At 47.8% G+C, this 12,355-nt stretch overlaps 1 protein-coding gene and 1 long non-coding RNA gene across 2 annotated transcripts in view; one reads left to right on the top strand and one right to left on the bottom strand.

Annotated features, from left to right (window-relative positions):
* Positions 1–12,140, top strand: part of SFRP1 (secreted frizzled related protein 1) — a 43,516-nt gene extending 31,376 nt beyond the window's left edge. The window contains exon 3 of the mRNA XM_086379878.1: positions 8,720–12,140. Within this exon, the coding sequence (XP_086236004.1) occupies positions 8,720–9,042 (323 nt within the window). The 3' untranslated portion in view covers positions 9,043–12,140. The remainder of the gene's footprint in view (positions 1–8,719) is intronic.
* On the bottom strand, positions 7,553–8,984 carry LOC147343813 (uncharacterized). The gene is made up of 2 exons (XR_015156085.1): positions 8,845–8,984; positions 7,553–8,071 (listed from the first exon to the last, which is right to left on the bottom strand). It is a non-coding gene; the product is annotated as an uncharacterized LOC147343813 (long non-coding RNA).
* Positions 12,141–12,355: the final 215 nt, after the last annotated feature.

Raw genomic sequence — 12,355 nt, 5'->3', positions numbered from 1 at the left:
CATGCCCTAGCTATTGTAAATAGTGGGCTTCCCTGGTGGCTCAGATGGTAAAGAATCCAGGGGACTCGGGTTCAATCCCTGGGTTGGGAGGATTCCCTGGAGGAGGGAATGGCTACCCACTCCAGTATTCTAGCCTGGAGAATCCCGTGGACAGAGGATCCTGGTGGCCTACAGTCGATGGGGTCGCAAAGAGTCAGACATGACTGAGCAACATAGCGGAAACATTGGGGTACATGTGTTTTTTTCAATTATGTTTTTCTCAGGGTATATGCCCAGTAGTGGGATTGCTGGGTCATATGGCAGTTTTATTCCTGGTTTTTAAGAAATCTCCATACTGTTCTCCATAGTAGCTGTATCCATGTACGTTCCCACCGACAGTGCAAGGGGGTTCCCTCTTCCCCGCATCTTCTGTAGTATTTATTGTTTGCAGATTTTTTTGATGAGGGCCATTCTGACAGGTATGAGGTGATACCTCATTGAGGTTTTGACTTGCATTTCTCTAATAATGAGTGTTTAGCATCTTTTCATGTGTTTGTTGGTCATCTGTATGTCTTATTTGAAGAAATATCTTTTTCGGTCTTCCGCCCACTTTTTGATTTGGGTTGTTTGTTTTTTTTTTGTTATTCAGCTGCATGAGCTGCTTGTAAATTTTGGAGATGAATCCTTTGTCAGTTGTTTCATTTGCAAACCATATTTAATTTTAACTTAATTTTTAGACATTACTTATTGATGCTCTACGATTGAAGACAAAGATTTATCTTTTGCTTAATTTTCATTTTTAAACAATTTTTAGTTTTTAATCAAATTCTTAATTTTTAGACACTATTGATTTTCTGTTATTGATAATGTCTATCTTATAGTCTATTCCCTCTTCTTCCCATTCTTTTCAATTTAACATTTTTGGTTAAATTGATATTCACTGTTTAATTTGTTATAATTATGTAAGTATAATTAACAGTTGAGCCGTGTGTGTACTGCATTTATATTTCCTTTCTTATGCACTGTTTCCCTGAGATGGTAGTTGCCTCATTTTATTTACCTGGCTCCTTATGAATTCAGCCCCAAACGTTCCTGCAGGTTTTCATCCAATCTGCCTGGCCCTTCTTTCCTCCTGTTTCTATCTGCACTGGTTGAGACTTAAGCCCATCACACAGTTGTCCTGGAAAACCATTCTAAGGCTTCCATTGCTTTTATCTCACGTTAGACTTTTAGTTTCCTGATCCTGGGTTGTATTCTGCATTTTTAGAGCAGTTTCCCAAGAAGAGATATACAGAAGACTTTTTATTTATATCATTGAATGTCTGAAGTTGTCTTTCTTCTCCTCACCCTCACTGAGTTTGGCTCAGTACTGAATTTTTTTAAAAACCATTTATTTTATATCGGAGTATAGACAATTAACAATATTGTGATAGCGTCAGGTAAATGGCAAAGGGACTCTGCAGTACATATACATGTATCCATTCTCCCCCAAACTTCCCTCCCACCCAGGCTGCCATGTAACATTGGGCAGAGTTCCCTGTGCTACACAGTAGATTCTTGTTGATTATCCATTTTAAGTATAGCAGTGTGTACTTGTTGATCCCAAACATCCTATTTTTTCTTCCCTGAATTTGGGAATTTTAAAAGCATGGCTCCATTGTCTTTCCGCTTCTAGTGTTGCTGTGGACGAATCCTGTGGTATTCTGATGCCTGGCGCTTTGCAGTAGATGTATCCTGTCTTTTTCTCTGGAGGATTCTTGTATATTCTCTTTATCCCTGGTGTTTCTAGATGTCATGATTCATTGACCTGTGTGTGCTCAGTCACTCAGTCATATCTCTTTTTGATCCAAGGGACTGTAGCCGCTAGGCTCCTCTGTTCATGGGATTCTCCAGGCAGGAATACTGGAGCAGGTTGCCATTTCCTTCTCCAGGGTATCGAACTTATGTCTCTTGAGTTTCCTGCTTTGCAGGTGGATTCTTTACCGCTAAGCTTCTTGGGAAAACCCATTCATTGACCTATGCGTGCGTACTAAGTTGATTCAGTCATTTCTGATTCTGTGTGACCCTACGGACTGTAGCCCACCAGGCTCCTCTGTCCATGGGGATTCTCCAGGCAAGAATACTGGAGTGGATTGCCATGCCCTCCTCCAGGGGATCTTCCTGATGTGGGCACTGTTTAATCTGAGAGCTTGTATTCTTCCTTCCTGGAAATTTTTCTTGTATTATTTCTTTGGTATTTTCTTGGTTCTCTGTTATTTGTTTTCTTGATTCAGACATTGGGCCTCCTGGACTGAGCCTTTCTTTTATCTTTCTTTCTCTTGTTTCCATCTCTTTGTCATTTTGTTCAGCTTTCCAGGAAATGTTTCCACCCTTATCTTAAAGCACATGCGTTTCATTCTTTATTTCTGCTCTTACCTTTTGAAATTTCAAATATTTTTCGGGTTCTCTGAACATTCCTCTCCATAGAATTCTGTTCTCATTTCGTGAATACAGTATCCTGTTATCTTTGTAAAAAAGTTTCTTCTGCAGCCTACCATGTCTCTGTCATCTCTGATTTCTTTTTTTTTTCTGTGTGTTTTGTATGTTTTAGTCTCTTGTTCACATTTAGAGGCTTGCCTTTAAATGCCTGCCGATCCTTTTGAGTTTAAGAGTAAATCACTAAGTTGGAACTCTGTGTGTATGCGTGTCCTGTGAGTTTTGAGCCTCATTTTGGAATTTCGTTGGAGGGAGCTGTGGGTCTTCTCTTTGGGGTTGCTAGTTTTTTCAGATAGAACCCTCCGTGATCCTCTGATTGGGGCTGTCGCTCAGAGTCTCACTCTTCGCTGCAGCCTCTCACTGAACCCTTAGCCGTCAGGGCTGCTGTTCCTTCCCACCGCATCTTCCTGTGTGTCAGGCGTACCCAAGCCCAGTCTGTCTGGATAGAACTTTCTGTACAGAATAAAACTCTTGGCTGCTTCTGGAGTGGGTGAGGGGTGGTCATCTGGACTCACGGCCCGGCTCGTGGATCTGGGTGCGTCGATGCAGGCTTATCAATTCCTATATTTAATAGAGTCTCTGTAACCCCATTCAGAAGCACCCAGTGGCCCCTAGCTCGCGGGCATTTCTGGGTCCTGCCATGTGAATCGGTGGCTTTCTTGCTCTCAGCCCCCTCTGTCAGCAGCTGGGTTTCTACTTCTCTTCGTCAAGTCGGGATCCACCATCCATTTGCTTTCTGTTACACTAGATGTGATGTCCTCGTTTCTGTACCATTTTCTTGCATATGTTTATAACTTTTTTTAAACTGTAATTTTAGAGAAGTGGAAATGATCGGATGCCCAATCTTTGGCAAGATGTTTGGCAAGAAGTGGCCAGGGGTAACGCCTCACAAACATTCCGGATGCTTGGTGGTTGAGGATGCAAAACCTTCTGTCTTTCCGTCCCATTGGTTTTAAGCTCTCTGGGATTCTCCCTCGACCCCTCTGGTTCTGGCTCCCACAGGTCATCAGCAGCACCCAGCCCCACGCACCCCCGCCATTGCCAAGGCCAGTGCTCCGGTCTCACACTCATCTTTAAACTGAGCAGCACGGGTGATCAAGGAGCGTTGCTTCCATGTGAAAAGCACCTTCTCCAAGAGACACCGGGCTGCCTGGTTTTCCATCCATGCTTCCGATGACTTTGCAGGAACTTCCCAGGGAAGGTCCCTCCGTCTCTCCTGTTCTCTGTACTTCACTCTTCACTGCAATGATTATCATCAGTGATCAGATGAGTCACAAAGCTAGGGACTGACTCAGCCCCCTCCCCACCTACCCCCTCGGGGCCCTTTCTTGCATTCCTGCCGCAGTTCCTCACAGTGGATCCTGTAAATGCCTGGCCCTTGGCCAACTGTGGCCTCTCATCCAGGCTTCCTGTCCGGGTGATCGGAAGGATGGCGGCCTCATTAGCATAAGCAGGTCAGGAGCAAGAGGCGGCTTTGAAGCCAGTGTGGGTTTGGGATGAGTGTAATGAACTTCCATCGCTCATTTCAGCCTCAGAAAATGTCCAGGCCTTGTGGGGAGGCTACCGAGAGGGGATCAGTTGTGAGCAAAAAAATATGGTTTTGGTGACTGCACATGGAATGAAGCTTTCAAAGTCTATCTGAATAGAAGGGGATTGTGTTTGTTTTTAATTTTTTTTTTATTGGAGTATAACTGCTTTCCAATGTTGTGTTCGATTTGGCTGTACAACAGCGTGAATCAGCTGTATGTATACATATAACCCCGCCTTCTCGAGTCTCCCTCCCGTCCCCCCACGCCCATTCCACCCCTCTAGGTCATCACAGAGCATCGCGCACTGAGCTCCCTGTTGGAAGGGGTTATTTAATTTTAAGGCTGTGGAGAAAGAGGGCCCTAATTGTAACCTTAAGTTTAGGGTTTTCATAGTATCTGGTCTCTGAATTCTTGCTGGCAGTGACCAGCAAGGTGAGAGGCAGGAGTCCTATTCTACTGTCCGAGGATATTAAGTTGTTGCTAAAAAAAAACAAAACCCAAAGAAGGGTTTTGTTTTTGTTTGTTTCGCTTTAGCTCAGGGAAGCTGAGATCAAGGGCCCGAGGCAGATGTGGACTCATCACCAGGGGAGACAGCCCCGGGAGGAGACAGAGAAGCACAGGGACGGGGTGGGGGCTGTGGTGCCGGGGGTGGGTGTCGCTGTCAGCCCAGGACCACCCAGCACAGCCTTCCGGATGGTCACCCTGCCGGGCCCGCAGGCAGATGGAAAATGCAGACTCTGGGAGCTCGAAACCAGCTTCTGTGGTTGAACATGGAACGCAGTTTGAACCCAGGACCGGGGACTCCAGCGTGCCCCAGCTGTAAGCCCAGCCGCTCCATCCTCGGGCTTCTACCTGCGCACCAGCACCGTATGTGACGCAAACACAGTCCACGGGCGAAGTCCCTGGGGCTCCGGGCTGTACCCGCCGTGGAGGCAGGGTAGGGGGAGGAGAAGGGGTGAGGGTCAGTCCCCCACCCCCTGGCCCCCAACCCAGCAGCCCCCGGTTGTGGCATGGTGGGGGGCTGCACCCATAGCCACAAGGCAGGGGGAAATCAACCTGGGACGGCTAATCACCTATCCAAACATCATTGGTAATCTGCATCGCTAAAATAAACCCCTGGAAGATGGAAAAGATGGTAGTAATTTCTGGCCACATGTGCCTCCTCTTTCCCACCTCAAAAAAAGAAAGTGAGCCAAACGGCAAGAAGCGGAGAGTCTAATGCAAAACACATTTCCATCACTGGCCTCTCCCTCCCCTCTCCCCACCTATGTAAACCAAATTCCTTGACACGGTCATGGCAAAGGAACATTAATTTTTTGATTTGAGTTGTGATTAAAAGCAACACAATCAAAAGAAGGAAATAGTTTCCACTGGAGCACTAGCATTTGAAACCCCGTCATGGTGTAGTGGGAACCAGCGTGCTCTTCGGGGTCAGGTGTGGGTTCGAGTCCCAAGTCTCTTCTTACAGAGCCTGGCCTCGGTTGTCCCCCTGAGTCCTTCGTCTTGATTGTCATCAGTAAGAACGATGGTTGATGTGCATGATGTCGGAGCCACATAGAGAGTGACTGTCCTGGGGGTTCTTTCCCCCAGATGATGGCTCGCTTCTCTGCAGATAAAGAGGTGCCCAGCTGGCCCCGGAAATGCACTCATTCCTTGCCCCCCCCCGCCCCCTCCCGCCGACTCCTGCAGTGATGTCATTGATCACTCCTACAGCAACACTGGGATCGTGGCTTTAGACCTTGGGAAGTAGTCCAGGGTCATCTGACGTGCGTCCCCATCGCCTCGCCTCCCTGAAGTCCTGGTTGCTTTCCTCGGGTCAGTGGGTCCTTGCAGTGCAGTGGGTGGGCAGAAATGGAGCCGGACTCGCCAAGCCTGGCAGGGAGTCTCTTGGGCTCGTCCCCAGGAGAACTTTCTTGTTCAGTGAGCTACTGACTCACACAGGTGAAGTCTTTTCTTAGGTGACCCACCAGGTACAAGGATTATAAACCAACCAGGGGAGCGAGCCGGGTGGGCCTGTTTGGGCAGACATCGGGGCTTCCCTGGTAGCTCAGCTGGTAAAGAATCTGCCTGCAATGCAGGAGACCCTGGTGCGATTCCTGCCTCAGGAAGATCCCCTGGAGAAAGGATAGGCTACCCACTCTAGTATTCTTGGCCTTCCCTGATGGCTGAGTCAGTAAAGAATCCGCCTGCAATGCGGGGGACCTGGGTTTGGTCCCTGGGTTGGGAAGATCCCCCTGGAGGATGGAAAGGCTACCCACTGTGGTATTCTTGCCTGGAGAATCCCCATGAACAGAGGAGCCTGGTAGGCTATACAGTCCACGGCATCGCAAAGTGTTGGACACGAGTGAGCGGGCAGAGGTCCCAGACGGTGATCTGTGCTGCTTCCTATTTGATGCTCTCCCACCTGCGGGTCCTCCTGCCTCGTCCTCAGGGTCCGGGTGGGTAGGGGAGTCAAGTGGAATCAGAAGGGCTGGGCAGTGACTGGTTCGGCGGGGGATGGTGAAGGGTAAAGCCAGGAGCTCCTTGGGAGACTGTGCTCAGCATACTCCTGTGTACGCAGGTCTGTCCAGCCTCCGGGGTGAGGGCTAGCCCTCTGCTGCTTGGACTAGTCCCCAAAACTTATGCTGCCCTTGGGACTGAAGTCTCATCCAGGCTGAGGGCCTGGGGTGTTACATGGGGCCCAGAGGCTGGAGATCTAGAACCCTTTCCGTAAGGGAAGGTGATGGGAGCACATTTAATTTCCTGACTTTGACACATCCCCTGAAGATTTGTTCTAGGATTTCTCCCTCCTCCTAATTCTTGGGTTGGCCAAGAATGTGCTTTTACTCAACTAAACATTAAATAATAAAGCCATCACGCATGCAGTGTTACCTTGGCCGGAATAGCTCCTTTCAACCGGGAGGAACTCTTACCATTTCATTAAGTAAAAGCCATTTTGAAATGTGGCTAAACCTGGGAAGAGAGCCCTAACTGTTTTCCCTTATTTTCTTGGTCCATTTAATCAATGCTTGAAATGTCAGCTTCATTATAAAGAATGTTGGAATTCAGCCTGCACAGCACGGTAATTACAAGTGGACACTCAGTCCATGAGTTTAAGTTTAGGATCAATGACTCTGGGCAAGTAAAGGTAACCCTGACACCTCAGTTTTCTCATCTGTTAAATGGGGGGAATAATTGCGCCTTCTGTGTGGAGTTATTAGGTTTCATGGAAGAGGTGCCTGGAGAATACTCAACACACTTGCTGACATCCAGATGCTTTCCTAATCACTAGCTACTGTTCTGTAGCTCAGATTCAAGTCTTTCCTCATGGAGTGTGGGTGGAAGCTTGGAGCTATTTAAAAGAGAGGGCTTGGTGATTTGGAATTCAGAGGAGTTTGGAGGATGGACATAGCATCTGGTGACCAGGATCTAGAAATGTTTTCCAGCTCCTTTGGGGCGATCCCAGGCCGGCCAGTTTCTGAGAGGAGCTGATTGTTATGGGGATGATGTTCCTGTTCTTGGTGCATTTCCAATTACAGGACGTCTCCACGCTAATTTACCCTCCCCAGTTAACCCTGTGTAGCCAGCACGGGAGTGTGTTGTCCACACGGTAATACCCAAGCACTGTTGGCTTGGGCTCCGTAGAGACAGAAAGATGAGAAGGTGGACTTGGCCAAAGGATTGGCTTTCCCTCTCTGCAGGGAGCCAGGCTGAGAATGGAAGAAGGCCAGGTACCACGTTGGAACTGAGGAACCGCCACCTGGATTTATCCATCAGACCCCACCAGGACTCTCTCCAGTGGGTTGAAAGGTCCAGGTCGAGTTTGGTTCTGTGGGTCTACACTGTGGATAGGATAGCCCATTAGTGGCGCCATCTAGTGGTTGATGAGTGGTGGACAGCCTGTCCGTGGTACCTGCGTCTGAACTTCCTGGAGGCACCGTGGTTGGGACCACAGTCCCGATGGGGAAGTCGGACACTGATGTTTGATGCGGTTAGCTTTCCCTTGCTGTCAGCACACACATAGGTCTTGTCTGTGTTATTTCCAGAGCCTGAATTTTAGGTCCTTTGGATGTTAAAAAAAAAAAAAAAACTAAACCAATAACTTGCTCCTAAAAAAAACAAAACAACAAACTTGGGGTAAGTTTTTCCTTTGAGTGCTGAGGTCTGAACCATTATATTATATGGCCTTGATTGGTTTAGAGGGTCCCCTTCTCTTGAAGCATTATATGACCGTCTGAGTCCCAGAGTTTTTAAAAAGAAACACATGATTTGGTTTTGAACATCTGTTTAAGCCACTCATGACATCCTGTGGCAACTATTAAGATACCATCAAATACACCAAAAATAAGGGGCAGAATCTGTGTGTGAAGGTCACCTGAGACCTTGGTCCTTATCTATAGAATAGATACATACAGCCTCCCTCTTTGAGGTGCTCTTTGCTTTTTATTTCTCCTGCTCTTCAGCCCCCAGGTGGGTTGTGGTTGCGGATAAAAAGCCGTGTTTTTTTTTTTTTTAATTGGAGGATAATTGCTTAACGTCATGTTAGTTTCTGCTGTACGACCAAGTGAATCGGCTATATGTGTACATGTATCCCCTCCCTCTGGGATCTCCCTGCCCCCAGCCCCATCCCACCCCTGGAGGTCATCTTAGAGCCCTGAGCTGAGCCCCCCGTGCTATCCAGCAGCTCCCCACTAGCTTTTTGAAAAGCCGTGTTCTAAAACTCTCTCCTCTTCCCCTCCCTGCCCTCGCCCCTCTAGCCCTGAGGATGAAAATCAAAGAAGTGAAAAAGGAAAACGGCGACAAGAAGATTGTCCCCAAGAAGAAGAAGCCCCTGAAGCTGGGGCCCATCAAGAAGAAGGAGCTGAAGAAGCTGGTCCTATACCTGAAGAACGGGGCCGACTGCCCCTGCCACCAGCTGGACAACCTCAGCCACCACTTCCTCATCATGGGCCGCAAGGTCAAGAGCCAGTACCTGCTGACCGCCATCCACAAGTGGGACAAGAAAAACAAGGAGTTCAAGACCTTCATGAAGAAGATGAAGAATCACGAGTGTCCCACTTTCCAGTCGGTCTTCAAGTGATTCTTGGGAGGGGGGGGCGGGTTGGGGAGGGAGCCTGGGGTGAGGGGAGGGGTGAGGGCTGAGCGGACGCCCCTGGACCCCCGGTGGTTCCCCCTCCACCCCCTTTGCTCCTTCGCGGTGGAGGGCGGCGTAACCCAGTTGTTTTGCAGCATCCATGACCCTCCTGCCTTCCCCAGGCTCCAGCCCCTCCACAGGTAGAGCCGATATTTAAAGCCGCACGCCCAGGTGAGAAACCCACTTAGATTAGGAAGCTTCTCAAGACCCACACGTGGAGCAGCACATCCCCGGGGGGGAAAGGGAGATACAGGCTTGCCGGGTCCACCAGAGACACAGTCACTAAAAAAGGCAACGCTGCCGGCCCAGAAAGGGGGCTGGCGGCCAGAGCTAGCGAGGGCAGCAGACGCCAGCTTCCGCCACGCTCTCCGTGTCACTGCACACCGTTTATGGACCTACCAGCTAGTCTGTGCCTTTGGAACTAGAAGATTCTAACTCTTGGCAAAATGCTTTCCGTTCCAGAGGAATTTTCTCTTTCTGTCCATTGTTCAGACAGAAACAAACACACCACCACACTCGCCATGAAGATCAGCTCCAGAGAGTGACCGGTGCGGGGAGGGGGAGCTTGAGAAATAGCCCAAGGGAGTGCAGTGCCTGGTCCCCCGCTCCGTGTGGTCCTTGAGACGGACCAGCCTGTCTCGGATGCCCTGGAGGTGGTTATCATCAGACCCTGCCATGATCTCGCCTCCTGACACGTGGAGGGCAGCACAGGCCTGCCTTGGGTGACAGAGGTGGTGACTCATAGACTGGGAAGGCAATTGTTAGTGGTTTTCAAAAAAAAAAACAGTTAAAGAAGAAAAACAGAAAAAAGAAAATTTAGAACAGTCCAGCAAATTGCTAGTCTAGGGCGAACTGTCATTGGGTGAAGAGCTTGTTGATCTAATTCCCTTGTTTATTTCACATTGTTTTAAAGCAACCAACAGACCCACTGACTCTTCAAGGTTTTTTTGTTTGTTTGTTTAAAAAAGTCTCCATGGAGCATTTGGAAAGGTGTGGCAAGATGGGGGACTCTGCATGCCTTTGAGGTCACTTTCTAGCTGAGCAGCTGTCTTTCTGGGTATTTTCTGTGGGAGGTGGATTCTCCTAAGCATAGCTGTGGTTCTCCTTCCTGAGGGGTTCTGGGTCACCCTGGGCCCAACACCACGCTAATTTAAACTCACAGTGTGCCCCACTCCCATCTTTCTTGTGACGAATGGATTCCTTTGAACTTGATTGCCTAGAGATCAGAGACAGTCAGAATAGCCTGGCTGCTTGTCCTCCTGCACTTAACAAAATATTTTGTTTTCATTTCTGCAGAGGGAAAGTTAAGCTACAAAGGTCCCCATTCCAAGGAGGGAATTTAGAAAGCAAAGCAACTGCGGTTTTTCCCCGAGGGCCCTAAGATAATTCTCACAGCCGTTGTGTTAATAAGGGATGTACATAAACCCATTCATGGAAGCAACTTGACTCCTCTTGTTCAATGTACAGGAAGTAATTCCCCCCCCCCCGCAAAAAAAAATTAATGTTAATTTCTTCCTCACGTTGGATTCTTAATTCTCTGTAACACCTTGAGGACTTTCGTGATTGTCCCTCTGGGTGAATCTGATGCTGCGTGGAACTTGGACTCATCAACCCCGTGGCTCCTTCTGTTAACTTCCTAAAGTACAGTCTGAAAACCAGCCTGCCAACCTTGTTACCTACTTGAGGGTTATCCTGACCTAATGAACCCCTGGCAATTAGTGATCCATTGTTTAATACATTTTTTTATTCTCTCTGACCTTTAATCATAAAGTGTTGGGGATTGTATGTGATTTGCCTGTAATTTTGGATGATTTAAAAAAAAAATGTGTGTATATATATATTAGTGAATTAGAAATATCCTCCTTTCCTATTGTCAACTGAAATTCAGAGCAATTCATGAAAGCCTAGATCTGGGTCTTAGTTTTGATTAATTAACCCAAAAGCTCAGTGTTCTTATGTATCTGCTTGTTTGGACAGAGGGTGTCATGTCACAGGGCCTCTTCAGGGTGGGGGCCTTAGGAAAGCTTCGAGTGGGGCACAGCGGTTACTCTAGAAAGGTTATCAGTGAATAGGTAGACTCTAAATGGGAATTCTCAGGTAGGAAGTGGTGTTTTCAGATGAGAGTTCAGAATACATTGGAAATGTGAATTGCAGCTGCAGGTTTTACCCTGGCCACAGAGCCCCAGGCCTGAGGTTCCCTGTGGACATGGGACAGCCTGGGCTGTGACCCGTCAGCCAGTTTAGGGTGAAGGGAGGCTCTGGGTCCAGAGCTGCAGTGGATCACAAACCATTGTTTTTCTCAACAAAGGATATGCTGGAACCAACTTGGAGATTCGTGGGCTTGCTCACTCCTTTCCAGAAGAGCAATGTAGGTGACTTGGTAATCATTGCTAGTGCAACGATTGTCTTCATAAATCATCAGGGTGATTTAACATCATCATCCTGGGTGGAATCCAGTGAGGTCATGGGCAAAACTCAGCTAAATCTAAAATAAGACAGAAAGTGAGGTGAGAATTCCAAGAATATTTTATTTGTAGAGCATCCTGTGTCACCCTTGGCTTTGGGTGGCTGTGAATTAGCACCAAGGGCTCCCTAAGGCATCTCATCTGTAAATGACAGAGACCATTGTGCAAACCTAGAATCTGTCTTTTTCAGCAGACTCCAAGTACCCAGTTGCTGTGCCGTAAGTGTGTGGATGTCTTGGGCTTAGGAGCTCTGTTTTAGAAAAGGTTCCCCTGGAACAACGTGCTGGTCCCCTGACCTGTCACCAGCAGATACATAGGACACAGACGAGATTCCTGTTTCCTCTAGTTTCTCCATGTAGCACCCCTCTTATAGAACCTAAATCTCTTATAAATGCTTTGAATACTGTGAAAATGTTTTACATTCCATTTCATTTGTGTGTGTTTTTTTAAACTGCATTTTACCAGATGTTTTGATGTTATCACTTATGTTAATAGTAATTCCCATATGTGTTCATTTTATTTTCATGCTTTTCCTGCCATGTATCAATATTCACTTGACTAAAATCACTCAATTAATCAGTGGTAATGTGCATGGTGACTTCTTCCCCGCCGCGATGGCACACCGTTTGCCCTCCGCCCTCCTCCGCCACACACATATCCCTTCTCTTCAGTTTTTCCAGGGATGTTTTCTGGCCCCCACTCAATACTTTTCAAACGGTAATGGGGCATGGTGGGATGGCAGAGTACCTGGGGGCCCCAAGGCACCAGCACCCCATCCCATGTATACCAACCAC

This window comes from Bos grunniens, chromosome 27, assembly GCF_055505025.1.
Source record: "Bos grunniens cultivar Pamir isolate PY7600 chromosome 27, Bosgru_T2T1.0, whole genome shotgun sequence".
NCBI classification, from domain to species: Eukaryota; Metazoa; Chordata; class Mammalia; order Artiodactyla; family Bovidae; genus Bos; species Bos grunniens.
This window is presented reverse-complemented; position numbering and strand designations above follow the sequence as displayed.